This window comes from Heterodontus francisci, chromosome 32 (genome assembly GCF_036365525.1).
Source record: "Heterodontus francisci isolate sHetFra1 chromosome 32, sHetFra1.hap1, whole genome shotgun sequence".
Lineage (NCBI taxonomy): Eukaryota > Metazoa > Chordata > Chondrichthyes > Heterodontiformes > Heterodontidae > Heterodontus > Heterodontus francisci.
This window is the reverse complement of record NC_090402.1, coordinates 10,062,591-10,088,536: the sequence shown is the minus strand read 5'-3', so window position 1 is coordinate 10,088,536 and position 25,946 is coordinate 10,062,591. Positions and strand designations below refer to the sequence as shown.

At 42.7% G+C, this 25,946-nt stretch overlaps 1 protein-coding gene across 5 annotated transcripts in view; it reads left to right on the top strand.

The window, feature by feature from the left end:
* gpsm1b (G protein signaling modulator 1b) overlaps positions 1-25,946 on the top strand; it is a 265,572-nt gene that overhangs the window by 159,541 nt on the left and 80,085 nt on the right. For 2 of the 5 annotated variants that reach the window (XM_068012189.1, XM_068012188.1), the window contains exon 10: positions 3,969-4,095. In XM_068012189.1, the coding sequence (XP_067868290.1) occupies positions 3,969-4,095 (127 nt within the window). Of the gene's footprint in view, positions 1-3,968; positions 4,096-7,072; positions 7,094-7,154; positions 7,231-25,946 lie in introns of those variants that run through there. The other 3 variants (XM_068012193.1, XM_068012196.1, XM_068012192.1) reach the window with 3 other exon arrangements.

Here is a 25,946-nt window from a genome sequence, read left to right as displayed (position 1 = left end):
TAAGAAATATATCTATCGCCTTCTTGAATATATTTAATGATTTGGCCTCCACTGCCTTCTGTGGTAGAGAATTCCACAGGTTCACCCTCCTCTGAGTAAAGAAATTTCTCCTCATCTCGGTTCTAAATGATATACCCCGTATCCTGAGACTGTGACCCCTGGTTCTGGGCTCCCCAGCCATCGGGAACATTCTCCCTGCATCGAGCCTGTCTAGTCCTGTTAGAAGTTTATAGTTTTCAATGAGATCCCCTCTCATTCTTCTAAACTCTAGTGAATATAGGCCTAGTCGACCCAATCTCTCCTCATACGTCAATCCTACCATCCCAGGAATCAGCCTAGTAAATCTTCTTTGCACTCCCTCCATGGCAAGAACATCCTTCCTCAGATAAGGGGACCAAAATTGCACACAATACTCCAGATGTGGTCTCACCAAGACCCTGTATAACTGCTAATTGTGGGACCTTACTCTGCATAAAGCACCTTGAAGAGTCGGGGAGGGGGCGGTGGATGGCAGTGGAATTCTCTTTTCTTTTTCAAATCTTGCCCCTCCCTACCTCTAATCCCAACCAACCCTACACAATATTTGATGTCCTCTAATTCTGGCCTCTTGAGGACACCCAATTTTAATCACTCCATCATTGGCTGCCGTGCCTTCAGCTGCCGAGGTCCTAAGCTCTGGAATTCCCTCCCTAAACCTCTCTGCGCTCATTTTTTCTTTCTCCAATAAGATGCTGGTTAAAAACCTATCACTTTAATTGAGCTTTTAGCTATCAGCCCTAATATTGCCCTATGTGTCTCCGTATCAAATCTTGCTTTATAACCCTACTGTGAAGCACCTTGGGCCCTTTTATTACGTTGAAGGTGCTTTATAAATGCAAGTTGTTGTTGGGGGAGGTAAGGTAATCCAAAGCTGAAGATTAGCCCTGATGGCAAGTCTGTTGTTTTTGAGTAAATGGTGTGTGACCTCTTGGTTTTGCGATTGAGTTCAATAGGGCAATTGTACAGCTTCTTATCGGCGGATACAGGTCAGCTGGTAGAGCCAGGCTAGCAAGTTTATGTCAGCTCACAAGCTGTTCAGCGCTGACTTTGATAAAAGCATATCCTTCTCGGTGTTTGTTGAAGGGGTGAGTCGATGAAAGAAGGTGTCTTGCCCATTAAATGGCTGCTGGTGAGTCAGTGATAGTGTTTACATCCACTATCATAAAATACATATGATCGGGAAGATCATGGAACCAAAATAACACACTTTTACTTTCTGCTTCTTCACTTTGCATCTTTATAACACACTTATTGAGATCCTAGTGTGTGCATATATGTAATTGCAAGCAGTTACAGCTCTCATAAATGATCTTTCTCCCCTCCCTGACTGATTATCTTTTTTTAAATCAATGCCTTGGTGCAATAGGACTCTGCCCTTTTGTCATTGGGCCTTTTATTTGAACTTTATGAAGAGCACACAGGGTTGGCTGGTGAGCGAAGTTGAACAGTTCACATGGATATGGTAGGTGGCCGTGTTCTAAAGAACTACGACACATCATTGGGATCCTACTGGTGGAATGACATATGGTACCTGGCCCATTCTGGAGTGAGGCTGAGCCTATGATTGGAATTTTACGCCCCCCAAATGAGCAGGCTGGGGGCAGGGGTGTGTAAAATTGGGTGGGAGGCGGGGAGCCATTCCCGACCCTCCCCGGCTGTAATTTTATGCGAGGTGGCGAGAAATGGCCCACCCACCCCAGGCTAGTCAAGGCCCTTAAGTAGCCAATTGACTGGCACTTACGGGCCTACTCCCACTGCCACAGGTACTTTACCCTTGGTAGCCAGATAGCAGAAGCCTCAAAAAATCTGCCAGGTGAAACCAGGTGGCCTTCTTGCAGGCTGGTGGGGTCCCTTCTGATTGGGCACCCTGTGCCCCACGATGGCTGGTCCCGAAGGACCCAACCACCCCCAAAGTACAGCACTACCCCCCGCCCCCCCCCCCCCCCCTCTAACTGAGCTACCCTTGCCCTGCCGGGCCCCGACTTATTGTCCCCAGCGAGGCCCGAAAAATCTGGGGCCGTCCTTCATCTTGCTTGTGATGGCTGGGTGTAGTCCCAGCAGTGGCCACCGCTTCTGTGATGAGGCGCTGGTGTGACGAGGCGCTGGCAGCTCCATCAGGCAGGACTTCTTGCCTCAAGGAGTTGGAAGTCCCGCCCAAGACCAATTAAAGCCCTGGGGAGCAAAAACTCCTGGTCTGGCTCCCTTGGCCCGGCAGAGGCGGGCTCACCACTGACTTTTCGGCTGGTGGATGGGGCCCCCACCCGCCCAACGACTAATTCCGGCTTATATGTCCAAAGTAGGAAATATATTCCATTTCCCAACATAGCCTTCCCTTCGTTTGCATAAACACCACAAAGTATAACCTTTAAGAAGCTAATGGTATAATGTTCATTTCTTTGACCCCGTTTTAAAATTTATTTCTCTTTCCCACCCCCCACCCCCTAGTCCATTCTTCAGATCTTCCTGTGTCTTGCATCATTTCTTGACCCATCGAGTTCATGCCGGCTCTCCACAGAGCTAGTTAGTCAGTCCCACTCCCCCCCCCCCCCCCCCCCCGCTCAATCCTGGTAGCCCTGCAAATTTATTTCCTTCAAGTGGTCATTAAATTTGCTTTTGAAATCTTTGTCTCAGCTTCCACCATCCTTGTGGGCAGTGAGTTCCGGGTCATTAAATGGTGGTATAAAAGGAGCTTCATTTATTGTTCTGGAAGTCAGAATGATGGAGCTGTGCACATTGGCCCAGTGGTAGTGTTAGTGAGAATCCAGAGTGAATGTCCATAGTTGATTATGTAGCAGATAGCCAAGGTTGAAACGAGTAGGAAGCAGGAGTGGGTAAATCAAGATACTGATTTTTTTTTTTGATTGTCGAAGGAAGTGGAGACTCTTGAGAGGCAAGGAGATGCAAAAGGTTGGCCTGGGGATAAGAGATTGAGTTCCAGCCAGTTCCCCTCTTGAGAGGGCTGCTTGGGTGAGCTGCAACCTGATGGGAAATGGTGTGAACTTGGTTATGTTATCATCTTTTGATGCAGTGGCTGAAAATCAGGAGCTCTCCACGTAGGGACTTGAGAAGCTGGACACATCCTGGCTTCACCAAAGCAAGTTGAAATTGACCTGAAACGTGAACTCTGTTTCTCGCTCCACAGATGCTGCCAGACCTGCTGAGTATTTCCAGTACCTCCCTGTTTTTATTTTAAGTTGAAATGGGTATATTTCGGGGGAAATGGGTCGTCAAAAAATGAGCAAGCGCATTGAAAATAGTTATAAATTACTTTGTGGGAACTGTGCAGACTTCTGCCAGGTACTCAATTTCTGTCAGCCCCTGAAAGAAGATTGTGTAAATCCAATCCGACTAAATGCCTTTGCATTTAATGCAGCTGTTTAGCAGGGTAAGGGTTAATGTTGAAAACAAACCGAATTTAGCACTCCGGTCTCCAAGTAATGCTCAAATACATACAAATGCCGAAAAGCCGAACCCGTTGTCAAAAACAGCGGAGGTACCTTTTTGAACGCAGCAAGTCTTTCAATGTTGCATTATACCTGGTGCAAAGTCAACTTGAATATGTGGCACGGTACCGTGTTCCTTCAGCAAGAGGGCATGTTTCAATAGCAACAGCCCTTTTTGCTTCAGTCGGGTGGTGTAATGTGTATAAAATGTGGAAGACTCATCTATGCGGCAATGAGACTCGATGGTCCATTAAACCGTAATAAACAGGAGGTGGTCTGGAATGCACAGTGACAACTCAATTAAACATCTCTGTACAGTACAGCTTCTGATGATGCTTTACTTGCACCAGAGCTGCCGCTTTGAATCTCCCAAATTCCCAGCTTCTGCTTTTCTTTCCTATCCCCCCATCCCGCACAGCTGCATAAAACTCGTAATCTGTGTGTGTGTCTTGTGCAAGTTTTCAGCCTTGGGATGTCTCCTTGCAGATCGGTGATCGAAATGGTGAACTAACAGCCTATTTGAATGTGACACATCTGCAGTCAGTTCTCGGCATGAGTTCAGCTCAACAGGACAGGCAGTCTGCTCCTTACCACACCGATTATGAAGCACAAGGTAGGCGTAACTTTTTTTAAAAAAAGAAAGCAAACAAAATATTGCGGACAAACTATTTTTCATTTTTTTGTAATCACAGAAAAGCACAGCAGGACGCAACGGATGATAATAACACTCGGTGTGTAATTTAACAGCACCAAGACTTGCAATGATTTGTAGTGTTAAGTTGCCTTTAAGATCTCTCTTGTTTTTAGATTCGTTTGAATGGTTGACACAAGGTGTTGGTTCTTTGGGTGTGACCCTGTAGTTTGTGTTTCTTTTCACTTCTTATCCGGTTTTTGCTGTGGTGTATTTTCCTGGAAGAATGTTGTGGGCCGAAGGGCCTGTTCTGTGCTGTATGTTCTATGTTCTATAGGGACTTTCAAAAGGCTTTTGGATAGGTATATGGATAAAGGAGAATGATGGGGTATAGATTAAATTGTCCTTGACAGAGGACAAAGGATCGGCACAACATTGTGGGCCGAAGGGCCTGTTCTGTGCTGTATGTTCTATGTTCTTGTTCTATGTAATGTTGCCAAGTAAAGCTCACTAAATATGTGAAATTAAAGTGAAAACCCCAAAAATTAGCCAGCTGGTGAGCTGGCCAGTCAGTTTGATCTAATTAAATGTACGTTGTGTTTGCCTTTATATTATCATTTCTTTTTAAATGCAAACTAAATTCTTGACTTTTTTAAAAAGCCAATTTGTTTTGATTCTAAAACCCTTCTCTGTTTCCAACTTTTTAAAGTCGCCAACACACCTCAAGTAGTCATGTGTGCTGTAACAATGCTAGGCTTTTTGTATTTAGCTTTCAGCAAAGTCAGTCCATTGAACAATCCTTGGAGCACTGATATCTGGTACAACAGACTGGAGGTTGGGTTATGAAACAGATTTAAATAAGTGCCATTTGTTTGAAATTTCAAGGTGATTTTTTGACGCACACTGATCTTGAATCAAGCATTGCATCTTGGCTTTCCCCCTACCCTGAAGGCAGATATAAGGGCTTGTTTTTATATCATAGACACATTTAAGAGGAAGTTAGATAAGTACACGAGGGAAAAAGGAATAGTAGAATGTGCTGAAATATAACAGGAAAATGCTGAAAACATTCAGTTGATCAGGCAGCATCTGTGGCGAAAGAAAGAGAGTTGATGTTTCAGGGCAATGACCTTTCATCAAAACTACATAACGAAGCAGGGTGGGAGGAGACTCGCAAAGCAAAAACACCAGCTTAGATCAGTTAAAAGTTTTTTTTTTAAGAAGTAAGGTTTGCATTTATTTAGCGCTTATTACAACCACCAGACGTCTCAAAATGCTTTACAGTCAATGGAGTACTTTTCAAGTGTAGTCACTGTTATAATGTAAGAATAGTTGGGCTGATGGCCTGTTTCTGTGCTGTGAATTCTACCTAAATACTTTGATCTCTGACAGTTGTGATCCCACTATCACCGGTGCGGGAAAAACGTGCTTCACTTCCGGTTGGTGCCTTCCTGGAATCGTGGGTGGGTTGGTGGAAGGATTTAGAAATTGTGTGGGGAAGGCAGTGGTGGATATGTGCTTCTGTACCAGCAAGTAGAAACATCCCATGTTTGCTGTGGGTCCAGGTGTTCTTTACTGACCAGCAATATGTAAAGGGTATAAATGCGTTGGAAGCAGTTCGGAGAAGGTTTACTAGACTAACACCTGGAATGGGCGGGCTGTCTTATGAGGAAAGATTGGACAGGCTAGGCTTGTATCCCACTGGAATTTAGAAGAGTAAGAGACAACTTCATTGAAACATAAATTCTGAGGGGTCTTGACGATGGATGTGGAAAGGATGTTTCCCCTTGTGGGGAAATTTTTTCTTTGAGGGTCGTGAGTCTTTGGAACTCTTCCTCAAAAGGGGGTGGAAGCAGAGTCTTTGAATATTTTTAAGGCAGAGGTAGATAGATTCTTGATGAGCAAGGGGGTGAAAGGTTATCGGGGGTAGGCGGGAATGTGGAGTAATCAGTTCAGCCATGAACTTATTGAATGACAGCGCATGCTCGAGGGGCCGAGTGGCCTACTCCTCCTAATTTGTATGTTTGTATGTTCATACTGTATATCAGTATTACAAGCACTCTAGATTTGTCGGGCTCAATCGTAAAAGAAAGTTGTCAAGTTAACAAATGCCAGTTCGCAACTCAATTGGAAGCTCATATTGTTAAAGTAAGGAGTATTTTGGGGAAAACGTTTGGATACTCAGCTTCAATCGCCCCTGGAACCAGTGTGAAGTGTGTGCATGCATGTGTGTTACTTTTGGCTGGTTTTCAGATTGCTAGATTTGTTTTTAAAAACACACAGCTGATTGGGGCAGGCATGGAAGAACAGTCTGTTGGCAATGTGCACCAAATGATATGACGTAATGGCAGAACTCTGCTCCCCAGTGTACTGGGCACAACCAAGGAGAGTGTTGCTAGTTGTCATGTTCTTGGTTGAAGAGAATATTTGCTGCAGCATCTTCTGGTTGGATTGTTTCATTGATTCTAGTGAACATCAAGGTTTTCCAAAAAGTCTATATTTTCATGCTAAGATTTGATGTGGACTTTCATTAATGAGATTTGGAGGTAACTGATCCTATGAAGATCTTCCCGTGGAGAGGAGAGTATGTTTTGAGAATCATGCTCATCAACTGCGAGACAGATGAGATGATGACTTGGAGAAGGGAAGGGTCCCTGCCTGTTTGACAGTGTTGCTATCAACACCCACAAAGACAGAATATTCAGGGAGTCCTGGGGAAGTCTACAGGTTCAACCAACTGCGAAGGATAACATGAGTCAGAGGACTGTTAAACTTCTGAGTCTCCAAAATCCCCTCCCACTGAGGCTACGGACTGAAGGTTTGGATATTTTTATGCTAATGCTTGCAGAACTCTCATGACATTACTCATGATAAGTCAGATGATGCTGCGAAGGTGGAGCTTCTGTTAAAGTAAGCAGCGGTTGAAATCAATCAGAATGTTATTGCTGGTTACAGGGTGCTTGTAAATTTCAGGCTCCAGGTCAGTGACTAGTTTTCATTTTTTGTTTAAAGGTTGTTTCTTTTCGTAATGAAGTAAGACATCTGGTGTGTAACAAATGCACACTGGATGCTAGGGCTTAGATATTTCTCATCAAATCTCCCATGGCCTTGCTCACGGTAAGTCGAGGAATAACAGTTTTATGACACCAGAAGTGTTGTACCATGTAGAACTTGATGTGTTATTTGTCTATGTAAGATATTTATCCCTTTTAAGGTTAACTGATAAACACTGGGCACATTCATGCATAAGCCAGTTGCAAGGGAGACTTTGTAGCTCCAGTATTTTCCATAGCTGGACATTTCGTCTGTGCGTTCCAAATGATTGCCTTTGTTTCCGAATGCGTTTTATGTAGAGTGCTTCTCATTATCTCTCAAGCAGTCTGTTACAGAAAGCAAGCATCTGCATTGAAAAAAATGCACGATTTCCAGGGAAACGATTGGACATTCTTGGCACAGAAGATTAAGTTTTTTATTAGTGTACTGTGGCACTGAATCTTTATTTATCTCCTGGGCTTTTGTTCTTCAGACGACATTAATCTGTTAACGCTACCGGTTGCAGGCAGTAGTTGTTTGGGTATCCAAAGGTGGACCATGCCTGCAGTCTGTTACTTTGGATGGAAGCATTCAAATGTTATTGAGTGGCCACTTAATTCACTCGTTATTACCAGCTGTGCTCCTTCAACCTGTATTGCACATTGGGATGACCGAAGCCAATGCCTTTGGCTCCCACCAGAAATTTTGTTTCTAGCCACCTATTCCATCCCCTTCCCTGGCCACTAGAGCTGTGCTTCTGACCCCATATTCTCTCCATCACCGAGATTACTTCCACCTCTGTAATATTGCATATCTCCAACCCTGCCTCAGCCCGTCTGCTGCTGCTGTAACCCTCATCCGGTCTCAACTATTCCAATGTTCTGGCCAGATTTTAATCTTCCAAAAACCTCAGCTCATCCAAAACACTGCTGTTCATTTCCTAACTTGCACCAAATCCTGTTCACACATCCATGCCTGTGCTCATTGATATACATTCGCCTCCTGGTCCACCAGCCCAGTTGATTTTAAATTCTCATCCTCATTTTCCAATACCTCCGTGGCTTCACCCTATCTCTAATCTCTTACAACCCTACAATCTCTATGTTCCTCCAATTCTGGACTCTTGTGCATCCCCAATTTCCTTCACCCCACTATTGACGCCATGCCTTCAGCTGTCCAAGTCTGAAGCTCTGGTGTTCCCTCCCCAAAACCTCTTTGACTCTCCACCTCTTGATCCTTCTTTAAGACATTCCTTAATACCTACCCCTTTGGTCAAGTGTTTGATCACCTGTCACCACTTTCATAATTGCTTTGGTTGTTGATGTTTGCGATTTCTTTTACTGTATTTGGATACTGACATGGTTGCGATCCAAAACCAATTGACTTATATTGTGAAGAAGGATGTTCAACAGCATTCTTTAATTGATTGTTTTCTCTGTATATTGAAATAAATGCAATGTTTCTCCAGTCGAACAATCCAAACAGAAATGCTACCGTAACAAAATTGAAAGTTACTAATCCAATTTTGGAACCATTTTGCACAATGTATTGCTTTTTACAGGGATTGTAATATACTTTGCATAATGCATTTATCTAATACAGGAATGCTGTGGGGATTTAATGCTGTACACAGATTAGTAAATTCCCATAAACAGGATTATTGTCAAAAGGGTCACGTGCCAAAATTCAGCTTTGAGATTGATAAGTGAGCTGGTCAATTCATCATCAACAGTAGTAATGACCTTTATCAGAACTACACGGGGTTTAATGTTCTGGACTGTTTATATGTGAAAACACGAGGCTTGGGCCAGTTGAAATAGAGTTACTTGATCATTCTGCATCCTCCCTGCACTGTCGGAGTATAGCAAGTTTGATGAGTTCTGTGGAAACCACTTTGTGCAACAAGTTTAAAATATTGTTGCGACATTTTAAATAGGTAGCACAAGGTGTTGTCTCTTTCGTCTGCATTGTATAAAACCCCAGGACTTAAACATCAACAACTTGCATTTATATAGCTACTTTAACATAGTAAAACACCCCAAGGTGCTTCAAAAGAGTATTATCAAACAAAATTTGACACTGAGCCACGTGAGGTATTAGGACAGATGACCCATAAGCTTGGTCAGAATGGTCTGTTTTAAGGAGCGTCTTAAAGGAGGGGATAGATGTACGGAGGACAAGAGGTTTAGCGAGGGAATTACCAGAGCTGAGGGCCTAGACAGCTGAAGGTACAGCCACCAATGGCAGGGCAAAGGAAGTTGGGAAGGCACAAGAGGCCAGAATTGGAGGGATGTAGAGATGTCGGTGGGTTGTTGAGCTGGAAGATGCTACGGAGATTTGGTGGGGGGGGGGAGGTGTCGGTGTTGGGTAGGGGCTAGTAGCAGCGACGAGCCATGGCGGGACTTGAACACAAGAATGAGAAACTAAAATTTGAGGCGTTGCTGGGCCATAGCCAATGTTGGCCAGAGAGCACAGGGGATGATGGGTGAGGGGGACTTGTTGCGAGTTACAGTATGGGCAGCAGCGCTTTGGATGAGCTCAAGTTTACAGAGGGTGCAAGAAGGGAGGTTGACCAAGACAGCATTGGAATAGTTGAGTCTCTGCCATTGTGCCAGCTTGTTTTCCTTGTTATGACGGTGCTTCTATATTTTTTGTTTTTTTTGAGGATTTTAGAATTATGGACATTGTTTTATTTGGGAAAATTGAAAAGGATTCCATGGATTTTTTTTTTTTTACTGGGGTCGTTGAAGGACACTGTGAGGTTTTGTTTGAAAACAATGTTTACTGGAAGTCACCTGTCTTCAGATGAATACCCAGCACGGGCTTTTTGAATTGGGGGAGATGTTTACAGAGTCGTGACCGGTCAAGATTTATAGGGGTCAGGAGACTTGACTCTTGAGAGATTGTTTGTGGTTTTGCTTTGGACAGTGTGTTGGGGTGTGAACTGTTCTGAAGGCAGTTGGAGAAAACCAGCCAAGAGAGCCTTCACCCTCTTCTATCTCTTTGATAACTTCCTGAGAATCAATTGTAAGAAATAGAGAAACTGATGCTGCAGTTCTCCTGAAAAGCCCGCCAAAAACCCCTGTTGTCGCATTCCTCCTGGAAAGCCTGATCTTCAAACTGATCTTCAACATCACCTGAAAAGAACTGTTCTAGAAAGATCCCAGTGACAGCTGTCTACGCGTATTTGGGATGCCAAACCAAAAAGGGACAACTGACATCTTTCCATATCTTTTTTTTTTCTTCAAGAATTAGCAAGTATTTGGCCAAAGTATTTTTTGTCTTTTTTTTTGTAACAGAGCTCTAAAGAGAAAATCTATTTTTCCGGTTAACGTGCGTGTGTGTGTGTATATGGGGCTAAGGTAAAAGGGAACTTTCATATTTCACTCTGTGTGTTAAAGCTTTGCTTCATTATTGGTTATATCTTGTTTTATAATAAACTGATAATTTAGTTGTTTGTTACAGAAACCTGGTTGGTGTATTTTATTCTGGGATGAAGAGTCTGTGATTGACCTTATCGGTAACTGGTTAAACATTTAAATAGATGTTGTGACCTGTGGAGAGGTAGAACTAGAAAGGACAGTGCAAGCCTACTGCCTCAGTCGTAACATTCTCCAGTTAAATGTTCTTTGCTGGTCCTTGCAGAAGCATGTGTTATTGTGTCTCTTTAAAAAAAAGTCCATTAGGCAATCTCATTATTTGTTTCCCGCAGCATTTAGGAAACCTAAACTGTCACAATTAGAGGCAGCTAAGGTGGGACTAAATGGCACTTACAGATCAAACGGGCTGTTCAAAACGTGACTGAAACTACCTGAAGTGCAACGCAGTTATACTGCATGGGCTTCTGACAATCCTCATCGGAACCACAGTTGATCAGGCTTTCACAAGAAATAGGAGCAGAAGTAGACCATTCGGCCCATCGAGCCTGCTCCGCCATTCAATGCGATCATGGCTGATCTTGGGCTTCAGTTTCACTTTCCTGTCCACTCACCATATCCCTTGATTCCCGGCGAGACCAAAAATCCAGCCTTAAACGTATTCAATGATGGCGCATCCACAACCCTCTGGGGTAGAGAATTCCAAAGATTCACAACCCTTTGAGTGAAGTAATTTCTCCTCAACTCAGTCCTGAATGATTGGCCCCTTATCCTGAGACTGTGTCCCCGTGTTCTAGATTCCCTGACCAGTGGGAACAGTCTCTCCGCTTCTACCCTGTCAAGCCCTTACAGAATATTGTATATCTCAATTAGATCGCCTCTTATTCTTCTAAACTCCAGAGAATATGGGCCCAATTTACTCAGCCTCTCATCATAGGACAACTCCCTCATCCCAGGGACCAATTTAGTAAATCTTTGCTGCGCTGCCTCCAGTGCAAGTATATCCTTTCTTAAATGTGGAGACCAAAACTGCACGCAGTATTCTAGGCGTGGTCTCAACAAAGCTGTGTACAATTTTAGCAAGACTTTATTCCTGTACTCCAATCCCCTTGCAATAAAGGCCAACATGCCATTTGCCTTCCTAATGGCCTGCTGCACCTGCATGCTAACTTTGTGCGTTCCTTGTACGAGTACCCCCAAGTCTCTCTCAACGTCAACACTTACCAGTTTCACACCTTTTAAAAAAAATTTGTGCTTTTCTATTTTTACAATCAAAGTGAACAACTTCACACTTCCCATTTGCCATCTTGTTGCCCACTCACTTAACCTGTCAATATTTCTTTGCAGCCTCTCCACATCCTCCCCGCAGCTTTCCACCGAGCTTTGTATCATCAGTTAACTTAGAGACATTACTCTCTGTCTCTTCATCCAAGTCGTTAATATAGAGTGTAAATAGCTGAGGCCCCAGCACTGATCCTTGCGGCACCCCACTATTCACTGCCTGCCCTCTCTCTGCTTCCTGTCTGTTAAACAATCCTCTATCCACGCTAATATATTACCCCCAACGCCATGAGCCCTTATCTTCCCTATTTTCTTTTATGTGGTATCTTATCGACTGCCTTTTGAAAATCCAGGTATACTAGTAGATCATCTTGTTCCCCTTTATCTATCCTACTAGTCACATCCTCAAAAAGCTCGAATAAATTTGTCAAACAGGTTCTCCCTTTAGTAAAATCATGCTGACTTGTTCTAATGCTTTTCCAAGTGCAATGTTAAGACTTCTTTAATAGTTTCCAGCATCTTCCCAATGATTGATGTCAGGCTAACTGGCCTGTAGTTCCCTGTTTTCTCTCTACCTCCTTTCCTGAAAAGCAGTGTAACATTTGCCAACTTCCTATCTGACGGGACCATTCTCTTTTCTCATATCAATCTCCTTAATTTCCTCACTTTTTAGCCCCTAGGTTACTGCCTATTTCTGGTATGGAACTTCTGTCTTCTACTGTGAAGACAGACACAAAATATTTCCTCATTCCCCGTGATGATTTCTCCTGTCTCTGCCTCCAAGGGACCAACCATTACTTTAGCTACTCTCTTCCTTGTTATGTATGCATAAAAGCTCTTACAATCTGTTTTTATATTGCGGGCTAGTTTGCTCTCATTCTATTTTTTTTCCCTTTTTATCAACTTTTTGGTGGCCTTTTGCTGGTTTCTAAAGCACGCCCAATCCTCAGACCTGCTACTATTTTGTGCAACATTGTAAACCTCTTTTTTTTTTTTTAGTCTGATACTCTCCTTAACTTCCTGAGTGAGCCACAGAGGTGTTTAGAGAGAGCAAAATCAGAAGGGGTGTTTGCTGAACTGTTTTTGTCATGTTTAACTGAAGAAAGTTTGAAGTTCCGAAGGAGTCAGTTAACACTTGTGGAATGTTTCCTGATCTTTTGTACAGTTCTTAGTATTTTCCTATCATCTTGACTAGTGTTAATTTTGAAGTGGATATCAATTTAATGGTTATTTTAGCCTGTGAAGGTTGGTCCCAAGTGTGATAATGTTGGTCTTTTGAGAAAAAGCAGGTGCAGTGAGAATACTACCTGAATTGTGAAGTGCTAAATAGGCTAATTGTTATCCCTGGGCTATACAATCTTTAGATGTGTGCTTTCAGTTCTCAAGGGACTTGGCCCATTTTGTAGGGAGTCTGATGCAACCCATGATAGAAATTCTGTAGTAAAGAGCCAATGCTGCTTACAGGAACATTTGAAACCTTCTTACTAATTAATATTTCCCATATAATCTAGCAGATATGTGTCACTGCACTGTTTTTTTAAAATCTACATCAATCCAGTAAAATTAAAAAAAACACATTTTTAATATTTATTGAAAGATTCCAGAACGTCCCACTACAGAGCTAGAAAGTTTATAATTCTACCCAACGTTCCCTTATAATTGGCACTGAATAGTTAGCCTTGTTGTGAGATACCACAGTGATGTTGGAAAAGAAAGTATTGCATGGGTTTAATAAGAAGTGGTCTCCTGCAGTTGGAGTTGGGGCATGTTGTTCCAGGGTTTTGGTTTTATTTCCATTTCAGTCTGCTTTTTCTGACCTCTGACTTGGATGCGCTTCATGTTTACCTTGCGTGGCTCATTTTTCAGTATTGATGACCTTCACCTCAAAAGATCATAATATCAATCCAGGAAGAGAAAGAAGTGTCTCCTTCATGCTGTTGTTCTCAAACAAAGCTTCAGCTTTTTGCTTACCAGGCAGTGAAATAATTTGAAATAAAAACAAGAAATGCTGGAACCACTCAGCAGGTCTGGCAGCACCTGTGAAAAGAGAAGCAGAGTTAACGTTTCGGGTTAGTGACCCTTCTTCGGAACTGACAAATATTAGAAAAGTCACAGGTTATAAGCAAGTGAGGTGGGGGTGGGGCAAGAGATAACAAAGGAGGTCTAGATTGGACCAGGCCACATAGCTGACCAAAAGGTCACAGAGCAAAGGCAAACAATATGTTAATGGTGTGTTGAAAGACAAAGCATTAGTACAGATTAGGTGTTAATACACTGAATATTGAACAGCAGCAAGTGCAAACCTGAAAAAAAAAAGTGGGTAAGCAAACTAGACAAACTAAAATGAAATGAAATAAATGCAAAAAAAAGATTGTAAAAAATGTAAAAAAAAAGGAAGAAAAAATAACTAAAAATGAAAGTAAAATGGGCGGCTATCATGCTCTGAAATTATTGAACTCAATGTTCAGTCCGGCAGGCTGTCGTGTGCCTAATCGGTAGATGAGATGCTGTTCCTCGAACTTGCGTTGATGTTCACTGGAACACTGCAGCAATCCCAGGACAGAGATGTGAGCATGAGAGCAGGGGGGAGTGTTGAAATGGTAAGCAACCGGAAGTTCAGGGTCCTGCTTGCGGACTGAGCGGAGATATTCCACAAAGCGATCACCCAGTCTGCGCTTGGTCTCCCCAATGTAGAGGAGACCACATTGTGAGCAGCGAATATAGTATACTACGTTGAAAGAAGTACAAGTAAATCGCTGCTTCACCTGAAAGGAGTGTTTGGGGCCTGGAATAGTGAGGAGAGAGGAGGTAAATGGGCAGGTATTACACCTCCTGCTATTGCAGGGGAAGGTGCCATGGGACGGGGACGAGGTGGTGGGGGTAATGGAGGAGTGGACCAGGGTGTCGCGGAGGGAACGATCCCTTCGGAATGCTGACAGGGGAAGGGAGGGGAAGATGCGACTGGTAGTGGCATCACGCTGGAGGTGGCGGAAATGGCGGAGGATGATCCTTTGGATATGGAGGCTGATGGGGTGAAAAGTGAGGACAAGGGGAACCCTGTCACGGTTCTGGGAGGGAGGGGAAGGGGTGAGGGTAGAGGTGCGGGGAATGAGCCGGACACGGTTGAGGGCCCTGTCAACCACAGTGGGGGGAAATCCTCGGTTGAGGAAAAAGGAGGTCATATCAGAAGCACCGTCATGGAAGGTAGCATCATCAGATGCATCAGATCACAGTGTGGTCTCCTCTACATTGGGGAGACCAAGCGCAGACTGGGTGACCGCTTTGCGGAATATCTCCGCTCAGTCCGCAAGCAGGACCCTGAGCTTCCGGTTGCTTGCCATTTCAACACTCCCCCCTGCTCTCATGCTCACATCTCTGTCCTGGGATTGCTGCAGTGTTCCAGTGAACATCAACGCAAGCTCGAGGAGCAGCATCTCATCTACCGATTAGGCACACTACAGCCTGCCGGACTGAACATTGAGTTCAATAATTTCAGAGCATGACAGCCCCCCATTTTACTTTCATTTTTAGTTATTTTTTCTTCCTTTCTTTTACATTTTTTAAACATTTTTTACAATCTTTTTTTTTGCATTTATTTCATTTCATCTTAGTTTGTCTAGTTTGCTTACCCACTTTTTTTTTTCAGGTTTGCACTTGCTGCTGTTCAATATTCAGTGTATTAACACCTAATCTGTACTAATGCTTTGTCTTTCAACACACCATTAACATATTGTTTGCCTTTGCTCTGTGACCTTTTGGTCAGCTATGTGGCCTGGTCCAATCTAGACCTCCTTTGTTATCTCTTGCCCCACCCCCACCTCACTTGCTTATAACCTGTGACTTTTCTAATATTTGTCAGTTCCGAAGAAGGGTCACTAACCCGAAACGTTAACTCTGCTTCTCTTTTCACAGATGCTGCCAGACCTGCTGAGTGGTTCCAGCATTTCTTGTTTTTATTTCAGATTTCCAGCATCCGCAGTATTTTGCTTTTATTTTAGTGAAATAATTTGGATGGGTGGTTTCAGCCCTCTGCTAAAATTTACCTGAATTCAGGAAAGGTGGTGCTGGATTCTGACTGAAAAAGAGAAATAAAAGCTTGTGTTCATGTAGCGTGTCCCAAAGCACTTTACAGCCAATGAAGTACTTTTTGAAGTGCAGTCATTGTTGCAATATTTGAAACGTGGCACTCAATTCAATCACATCAAGTTCCCACAAACAGCAATGAAATAAAATGACCAGATGACCTGTTCTGGTCGTGTTGGTTGAAGGATAAATATTGGCCAGAACAGCAGGGATAAACTCCCCTGCTGCTATTCAAAATAGTGCCGTGACTGTCCACCTGAGTGGGCAGACCAAGTGTGCATCTAGTGATTGTGTAGCCTAGGGATAACAATTAAAATTGCATCCAAAAGACACAGTGGTGAAGTTTGCTAAATTCTATAGATTTAATCTGGCTCCATTTGGATTCGCAGGCCTTCAGTGCCTCTTTGCAAGGTCCCCATCTACATTTGGCCCTCACAAAGTATGGAGGACAACTTCGTAAATTGGGGACCCCCTTGGCCCAGAGAAATGAAATCATGATTATTTGACTTTGTCTAATCCAAATCTTTGGCTGTCCTGATATGCAAAGCTATGGATCAGGTGCTGGAAGGTGGGATTAGTAGGTGGCTAGTCTTTTCAGCCAGTGCAGACGCGATGGGCTGAATGGCCTCTTTCTGTGCTATAATTTGTCTATGGTTCTATGGTAAGTTTTTTTTAGAGTCAGCCAATATAGGTAAGCTACAGTGTTTGCCCACCTATTTAAATCCTGTATGTACAGGATGCAGTTGAATATGTGCTCATAAAACTGTCAACATTTATGGTCAAGTTAATGCTAATTAATGTGTGTTGACTAAAAGTGCAGTCAGAAAGCAATGGGCTTGCTCGCTATGATGTTGACACATGACTGGGTAGGGCTCAATCCTGTATTTCAAAATAAATAATTTTTTAATGGTTTGGTTGATGTATTATAAAATATTCAGCGTATCAAAATAACCCACCACGAGAGCTGCACTCAAAACATACATGTTATATCTTTTATTAATGCCCTTCATTCTATATCTTAAATGTGCCCCATATTACAAATCTCTCTTGGAGACTGCACTGTTTTGGGTTCTTGGAGAATCTGAAGGTAATGTGGTTAATTTATAATATGAAATGTCATATTAATGGTCCAACATTAACCAGCATACATGAGAGGGCTGGATCTTGGCAATTGGAGGTTTCAGTAAGCGACCCAGATAGAGATCTGGTTGTGAAACTCTTTGTTGCATTTTGGAGCCTTGAGACAGAGGGAAAACTCTTGGTTTCAATCAGTTATAAACTGGGCTATCAGCAAAGATGGAATTTCATTTACCGGAATTTACAGTACAGAAACAGGCCATTTGGCCCAACAGGTCTGTGCTGGTGTTTATGCTCCACACAAGCCTCCTCCCACTCTATTTAATTAATCTCGCCCTATCAGCATAACCTTCCATTCCTTTCTCCCTTATGTACTTTATCTAACATGTTCCCCTTAAATGCATCCATGCTATTCGACTCCATCTGGTAGCAAGAATCTAACATTCTAACCACTCTGAGTAAAGAATTTTCTCCAAAATTCCTTATTGGTTTTATTGGTGCCTATCTTACATTTATGGGCACCAGTTGTAGACTCTGCTGCAACTGGAAACATCTTCTCTCGCATTGATAGATGGCTATCATGGCTTGATTTAACAATATCAATTAAGTTGTACTTAAAGTGGATTCAGTTTGAAACATGGTAGCGCAGGGGGCCAAACATCCCTTCCTACCCTCGACACAGAGCTAAGCGTGGGGTGTGTCAAAGGACTGTGTGTGCACGTCTCTCTGTATCTGTCTCTCTGTATCAGTCTCTTTCCCCCACCCCCCTCCCCCATCTCTTTCTCTCTTTTCCAAATTATCTCACTGTGCAAACACTATCCTGTTCATTTAATTTTTTCTTCCTTTTTTTTTACATTCCTTTTTACATTTTTTACAATCTTTTTTTGCATTTATTTCATTTCATCTTAGTTTGTTCAGTTTGCTTACCCACTGTTTTTTTCAGGTTGTTTTTCTTCAGGTTTGCACTTGCTGCTGTTCAATATTCAGTATATTCACACCTAATCTGTACTAATGCTTTGTCTTTCAACACACCATCAACATATTGGTTTGCCTTTTCTCCGTGACCTTTTGGTCAGCTATGTGGCCTGGTCCAATCTGCACCTTCTCCTTTGTTATCTCTTGCCCAACCCCCACCTCACTGGCTTATAATCTGTGACTTTTCTAATATTTGTCAGTTCCGAAGAAGGGTCACTGACCCGAAACGTTAACTCTGCTTCTCTTTCCACAGATGCTGCCAGACCTGCTGAGTGAATCCAGCATTTCTTGTTTTTGATCCTGTTCATTTATGTGTTCTATGTAAAATAAACCAGTTCTGCAGTTTTCAGTTGTACCTCATCCCATTAGAGTGCGTTACAGGCCACCTTCCATAAAGATGAGAATGCGTACGAAGAGAAGGTTCCATGTTACAATCCTCAGATGGCATAATTGTTTAACTTGCTGTTGGACAGTCGAAATTATGCTCTGGATTGTAGGGGACAAGAAGTCCACTTACTGGTATGACAAATGATTCCAAACGAGAAAACTGAAAATGCTATAGCTGTGATGTTGGTGAGGTTCCCTAATTTGAAATGTGTCATCCATTAGCTAATCAGAGGCCAATAGAGGTGGTGTTAATAGACTTGTCAACTATTGGGATAATGATGCACAGGGCTTGGAGGTTTGCTGGACAGTTGGTGGCCACTAAAGTTGGAAAACCAGAGCAAGTGGGAAGAAAACAGTTTTTCTAATCACTTTTTATCTTTCTGGATATAACTGATTCCAGTTCAACTTTTGAACAGCATGTATTCTTTCAATCATGTTTTAAAAGATGGAAGTGATTCTCTAATGCATTAGTAAAAGTACATAAATGCACAGAATTGCTGGCCATGCTTTCATTCTACTTCAGTATACTTTTAACCTGAGACACAAACCTGCTTAAAAAAAGTTCTGAAATGGATATTGCATTGATTTAATTAAGCTCTAAAAGCTAACTCTTGCTATTTGAAAATAAATGGGTTGACAATTTCTTTGCAGTAATCAACGCTGCATTACAGTTTTGAGTTAAAAATGAGTTTAGTCTAATTGCCAGAGGGAATTTTGGGACAATGCTTTTAAACTCTGCTACACCCATTCAAACTTCTTTAAAGCGGAGAATTGTTACGATAAATTCTGTGCTGTATAACTCTATGACTCTAAGACCATTGAATTGTCACTCAGGAGGAGCACTGCAGTCTGTATGAACTTTGCGCTACATTCTGTTCTTAGACTTCTGGTGTTGCCTAAACTGCCAAAATGATTTTCTGTGTGTTCAGGAGAAGCTTCTTTACCCAGACAGTGGTTAGAATTTGGAGCTGGCTATCACTGGGACTGGTTGAGGCGAATAGCATCTATGTATTTAAAAGGAAACTAGATAAGTGCTTGTGGGAGAAAGGAATAGAAGGATATGCTGATCTGGTTAGATGAGGTAGGGTGGGAGGAGGCTCATGTGGAGCTTAAAACACCAGCATATACCAATTGGGCTGAATGGCCTGTTTCGGTGCCATTGTTTCGGCCAACAAAACCTTATTCACCTGAACTTGTGTTGTGACCTTTATTTGGGGAGCTTTAAATTATTTTGTAGTGTGTTTTACGGAGGTAAGAATGTACAAGCGGCTGTTTGCCGTCTCAAAATTTTTTCTGTGTTAAGTGTATGAGCCAAGCTGTACATGTAGGATAGTGGAGTACTAGCAAGGGGTTATCGATGTGAGTTGTATACTTGAGATAGTAGCTCTCCACAGCAGTCAGGGGCTGTGGGTGAGATGCCTCGGCTTGTTGATGAGTCAAGCAAAGTAGAGACATTGCAAATTGCAGCTGAGGAGTCAGTTACAGTACACTTACCTGCTCCTTATTTCCAGATCCCTCCATGACTTTGACCTTTCCAATGTCCGTAACCACCTCCAGCCCTACAACCATCCAAGATCTTTGCGTTTTTCAAATTCTAGCCTCTTCTGCATCGCTGATTTTAATTGCTGTATCATTGGCAGCTGTGCCTTCAGCTTCCTGGGCTCCAAGCTCTGGAATTCCCTCCCTAAACCTCTCTGCTTCGTTACCCCTCTCTCCTCCTTTAAGACCCTCCTTAAAACCTACCTTTTTTTGACTAAATCTGTCCTAATGTCTATTTGACTCAATGTCGTATTTTGTTTGGTAACGCTTCTGTGAAGCAACTTGGGCTTTTTTTCTACGTTAAAGATACTATGCAAATGCAAGTTACTGTTGTTGTGAAATCTAGCCGACAAAAGAAACTCAGGCGACTCTATCGCACCAGATATTTTCTAGTGTAGGAGTGTCATATGAGATGCCACTTTAAATGGCTTCATAAAGAATGTCTGAGATCCATGAAGGAGGTGATTGAGTTTGCATCACTTTATGTGATGCTGCCCATGCCAGTAGTTCCCTTACCCTTGTGTATCAAGACAACAACATCTTTTTTTGAAAAAAAAAAGCTTTACATTATTTCCAATTGGAAAAAAACAATGGTATCTGGCCCAGTACTGGTCCCAAATGGTGTCTTTTTTTTTAAGAACAGCCTCACACGGTTGCTGTACTGTAGAATTTGAATGGAATTTTTACTGCAATCAACTCGGGTTACTGAATTCTTTTCAAGCATTCACATGCTGTAAGGTCTGGTCTGTTGGTGGTAATGACGCTATTCACACACCTGCGATATTCTCAGGCAGCACAATTCCTGAGTCGCACCTGTGCTTTACAGCTCAAAATACTCCTGGTTTTTATAGGGCATAAAAGTGTACATGAGACATAAGGCAACGTTTGATTTAATCCCAGCTGTTTTGTAAACTAGATGTAAGCAGAGTTGAGTTTTATTTTAGACCATTCTGAGCAAAAGGCAGCATCTGTTTCACGGTAGGTGTCTTTCTTGCCTTCTGTTTCATTAATGTTTTTAGTTACATAATATGGTATTGCTGAAAGATTCTTGCTTCATTACTAATGTCAAGTTGCGAGTATAGTTCTGACTGCTGTCAGTAATTTAAATATTAAACAAAATGGATGTGCAAAGTTTGCTGCATCCAGTTATTTAATTGGAAGGATGAATTAATTGTTTGAGGCTGTTTTGTGATATTAAATTCTTCTCTATAATGGGTCCCAGCAGAATGGGATGTAACAATTTAAACTATTTATGGGTATATAATTGATAAACCTATTTCATTATCGTGTAGTGGGAAAGACAGATATGCATTTCTATAGTGCTTTTTGCAATGTCCTAAGGGTGTGAAAGATGCTATATAGATGCAGGTCTTTCTGTCCTTAAAACTGCACACCATTCCACAGTAAAGACTGGTGGAAAATACCTGGGTCCCATCTCTCTGCCTTACGACCTTTTTAAACTAGATAAGTGGACCATAATTAAAAAGCAATGGTCATTCCCCCTCCCTTTAAATGTTTTCCATTTTCCCTTCAAAAATTATTGGAAGCCGATGTAAATAAATTCTCAGTGAGGGGCCACTGATTGCAAGCTGCACTTTCTGTGTATCTCCTGTGTTTGGAATTGAGTTCTTTGGCTGCTCCCTTTCCAGGGGAAGGAGACATTCTATAAAGACATATAGAAATAATCTAGAAACATTAACATATGGGTTGAAACTCAGCAATGTTCAACTTTCACCAAGAATTAAACTTTTAGACTCTCAAGAGTTGATCATTATATTTTTGATTTTGAGCTGATATGTTAATGGTGAAAGTGTGGTACCTCCTTGGAGGGAATCTCCCGCTGGAGTTGGCAAGAAGAGTTCTTGCTTGCTTTTAATGCCCAGACTTTGAAGCCATTTGACTAGTTTCTGAAGTGCAGAACCACTGTAATAGTTTGTATTGTTTACCTGATCCTCTTAACTGACGTTTCACCTTATTTGTCCTTGGAAGGGGATAGGTGTTAGCTGAATTTGGCACCTCATTCTCATTAGCCCCATTTACCTCAAGGTGCCAGAGGTTCTATATCGTCGACTTACTTCAAGAATCGGTTCTGCAATATCGCCTAAAGGTTCTACTGCCTTTACGTATTGCCAGGTGCATTCCACAACAACAGAAAAACAACTGGATATAGCTAAACAATTGGGGAATAAAGTAGATGGCTTGTACAAGTAAAGGAGAATATTGAATAATTTTTGATGCATTTTTTTAATGCGTTCACAGTCAAAGAAAGCACTTTTCACATCCTCAGGATATCCCAGAGTGTTTCACAGCCAGTTATTTTTTTGAAGGGGAGTCACGGTTATAATGTAGGTGAGGCCAAATTGTGCACAGTGGACTCCGACAAACAGCAATTATTTAAGCGATTAGGCAATGTGATTTTTATTAGTAGTGTTGATCGAGAAGTAAATGTTGGTCAGGCATTGAGAGGGTTGTGGGGAAAGAACAGGGCTGTGGGACTAATTGTATAGCTCTTTCTAAGATCTGACACAGCCACTGTGCTGAATGCCCCCTTACTGTGCTATATTGTTCTATCACATGCTATCTCCTCTTCGATTAATGCCACAGAACCTTTTACATCCATTTTTAAAAGAAGTGGGCAGGACCTCAGTAACATCTCATCCGAAAGATGGCACCTCCGACAACGCAGCACTCCTCCAGTACTGTGCTGAAGTATCAATCTAGAACATGTGCTCAAGTCTCTGGAGCGGGACTTGAACCCACAACCTTCCAGCTCAGAGGCAAGAGTGGTATGGTGAACAACTGGCTGTGCCGCTGGCAACAGTAATCTACCTGGTTGTACCCCTAGTGTTATATAAGGAAGTTATTTACACTTGGTGTTTTATTTTTTTCAACTGTTGCCCAAGGAAGTCTGGGATTAATGCTGGATGTCTCCACGGGTTACCATTCACAGCATTGTGGAACAGGAATTGGTGTAAGTTTTCCATAAAATTCAACCCTGTCTTCCTTGACCCCCAATTCTAATTTGTAGAAAACTGGAACAAGGGAGGATTAAGAGACCCCAATGGAAGTTTTTTTATATTCGTTAATGAGATGTGAGTGTCGCTGACAAGGCCAGCATTTGTGTCCTATTCTTGATTGCCCTCGAGAAGGTGGTGGTGAGCTGCCACCTTGAATTGCTGCAGTCCATGTGGTGTTCGGGAGTTTCAGGTTTTTAACGCAGCAACAGTAAAGGAACTGTGATATAGCTCCAAGTCAGGATGGTGTGTCGTTTGGAGAGGAAAGTGCAGGTAGTGGTGTTACCATGTATCTGCTGCCCTTGTCCTTCTGGGCGGTCGAGGTTGCAGGTTTGGAAGGTGCTGTCGAAGGAGCCTTGGCGAGTTGCTGCAGTGCATCTTGTAGGTGGTACACACTGCTGCCACTGTGTGCCGGTGATCGATCAGGTGGCAATCAAGTGGGCTGCTTTGTCCTGTACGGAGTTGTGGCTTCCTGAGTATTGTTGGAGCTGCACTCGGCCAGGAAAATGGAGAGTATTCCATCACACCCCTGACTTGTGCCTTGTAGATGGTGGGAAGGCTTTTGGGAGTCAGGAGGCAAGTTATTCGCTGCAGAATTCCCAGCCTCTGACATGCTCTTGTAGTCACAATATTTATGTGGCTTATCCAGTTCAATTTCTGGTCAATGGCAACTCCCAGGATGATTGTGGGGGATTCAGCAATGGTAATGCCATTGAACATCAAGGGGAGATGGTTAGAGTTTCTCTTGTTGAAGATCGTCATTTGCCTGTGTGGTGCGAATGTTACTTGCCACTGGTCAGCCCAAACCTGAATCCTGTCCAGGTCTTGCTACATGCCGGCATGGATTGCTTCAGTATCTGAGGAGTTATGAATGGTGCTGCACATTGTGCAATCATCAGCGAACATCCCCACTTCTGACCTTATCTTGGAGGGAAGGTAATTGATGAAGCAGCCAAAGATGATTGGACCTAGGACGCCACACTGAGGAACTCCTGCACCAATATCCTGGGGCTGAGATGATCGGCCTCCATTAACCACAACCATCTTCCTTTCTGCCTAGGATGACTCCAACCAGTGGAGATTTTTCCCCTCTGCTTTCCATTGCCTTTAAATTTGCTAGGGTTCCTTGATGTCACACTCTGTCAAATGCTGCCTTGATGTCAAGGGCAGTCACTCTCGCCTCACCTCTGGAATTCAGCTCTTTTGTCCTTGTTTGGATCAAGACTAATGAGGTCTAGAACTGAGTGCCCTGGTAGAATCCAAACTGAGCGTTGGTAAGCAGGATATTGCTGATTTGAGAGTCGACTGATGGGATGGTAATTGGCTAGCTTGGATTTGTCCTTTTTGTGGAGAGGACATACCTGGGCAATTTTCCGCATTATCGGTTAGATGCCAGTGTTGCAACTGTACTGGAACAGCTTGGCTTAGGGTGCAGCTGTTTCTGGAGTCTGAGTCTTCTGGGATGATGGCAGGACCCATAGCTTTTGCTGTATCCAGTGCCTTCAGCCATTTCTTGATATCCGTGTGGACTTTCCATTTTGAGACGTAGGATTATGTGTTAGATCTCTGCTAATGGTATTCTGATATAGGATGTTTTAGGACCAGGAATAAGTAATTAGATTGAATTAGCCTGTCCCTTTTTGATGGGCGGCACAGTGGTTAGCACAGCAGCCTCACAGCTCCAGCGACCCAGGTTCAATTCTGGGTATTGCCTGTGTGGAGTTTGCAAGTTGTCCCTGTGACCGCGTGGGTTTTTGCCAGGTGCTCCGGTTTCCTCCCACAGCCAAAGACTTGCAGGTTGATAGGTAAATTGGCCATTATAAATTGTCACTAGTATAGGTAGGTGGCAGGGGAAGGTGGGGATGTGGTAGGAATATGGGATTAATGTAGGATTAGTATAAATGGGTGGTTGATGGTCGGCACAGACTCGGTGGGCCGAAGGGCCTGTTTCAGTGCTGTATCTCTAAATAAATAAATAAAACAATCAATCACTCTGTGTGTGAAAAAATTACCACCCAATTTCTTCTCTTAGGGGTATTTGAGCCGTTTGTCACATGAGCCAGTTTTGTCAGTTCCTTTCATAAAGCCTTCAGTTCAGTCACTTCCATTGTTTCCTATAAGCTGCACGGGTGTGCATTCACGCAGCAATCCGGAATGTACCGCACAGTGCAATAAACAGGCTGTGTGCAACGAAGAAAAGTTAGAGCGAACATTTTAAGTTTGTTTTACAAAGAAACAAGGCCACATTCATTAACTTGGAATTCCCTTCATTGTCTCTCTCAAAGGCAGTAATATCCTTCCTGTGGTTAGGTCATCAGAACTGCACTAATCCAGGACATCAATCTATACAATCATAGGCCCTACTTTTGTATAAGTGCCCATCAGGGATACGTAACAGGGTTTAGTAGTTTTCTGGGCGATTGACTCTGTTACAGGGAGTTCTGCTTCACATGGTGTTCTTTTGAAACTACTGACCCAGTCATGTATTTTTTTTAATACAATAGGCTCACTGCTTTTGAGGTTTCTTTTTTAAAACAAAGACTAATGAAATGACAAACTAGCTTTACTCTGTAGATTACCTATTGTGGAAGGATGTCCCTTACATATATGATGCAATCAAATGACAAGACCTGAGCTTGGTGTGTAGAGACGAGTTTGTCTTCATTTAGAGCCTCACAACCTCTCTCAGAAAAGTCTCTAGGTGCTTCGCACAAAGTGAATCATTTGAAGTGCAGTTTTTATTATATAATCAATTGTTGCAGCCATTTTGGCACAGGAAGATCCCATAAAGAGCACTAAGGTTAACCACTGGTTAATCTGCTCTTGGGTGGCATTGGTTAAAGGAGGAATTTTGGCCAAGATGCCGGGATAACTCCCTGTTTATCTTTCAGTCACATCATTGGAATCTTTCATGTTCATGTGAACGACCCAAGTAGGTTGATGGGCGGGTGATTGTGGGGCTTATGCTCAATGTATCACCTGAAGGCAACATCTCCCACAATGCAGTGTTCTCAGTTCAGTGCTGGGCTAGTTTGCATGTCCAAATTCTGGGACAATAGGAAACAGA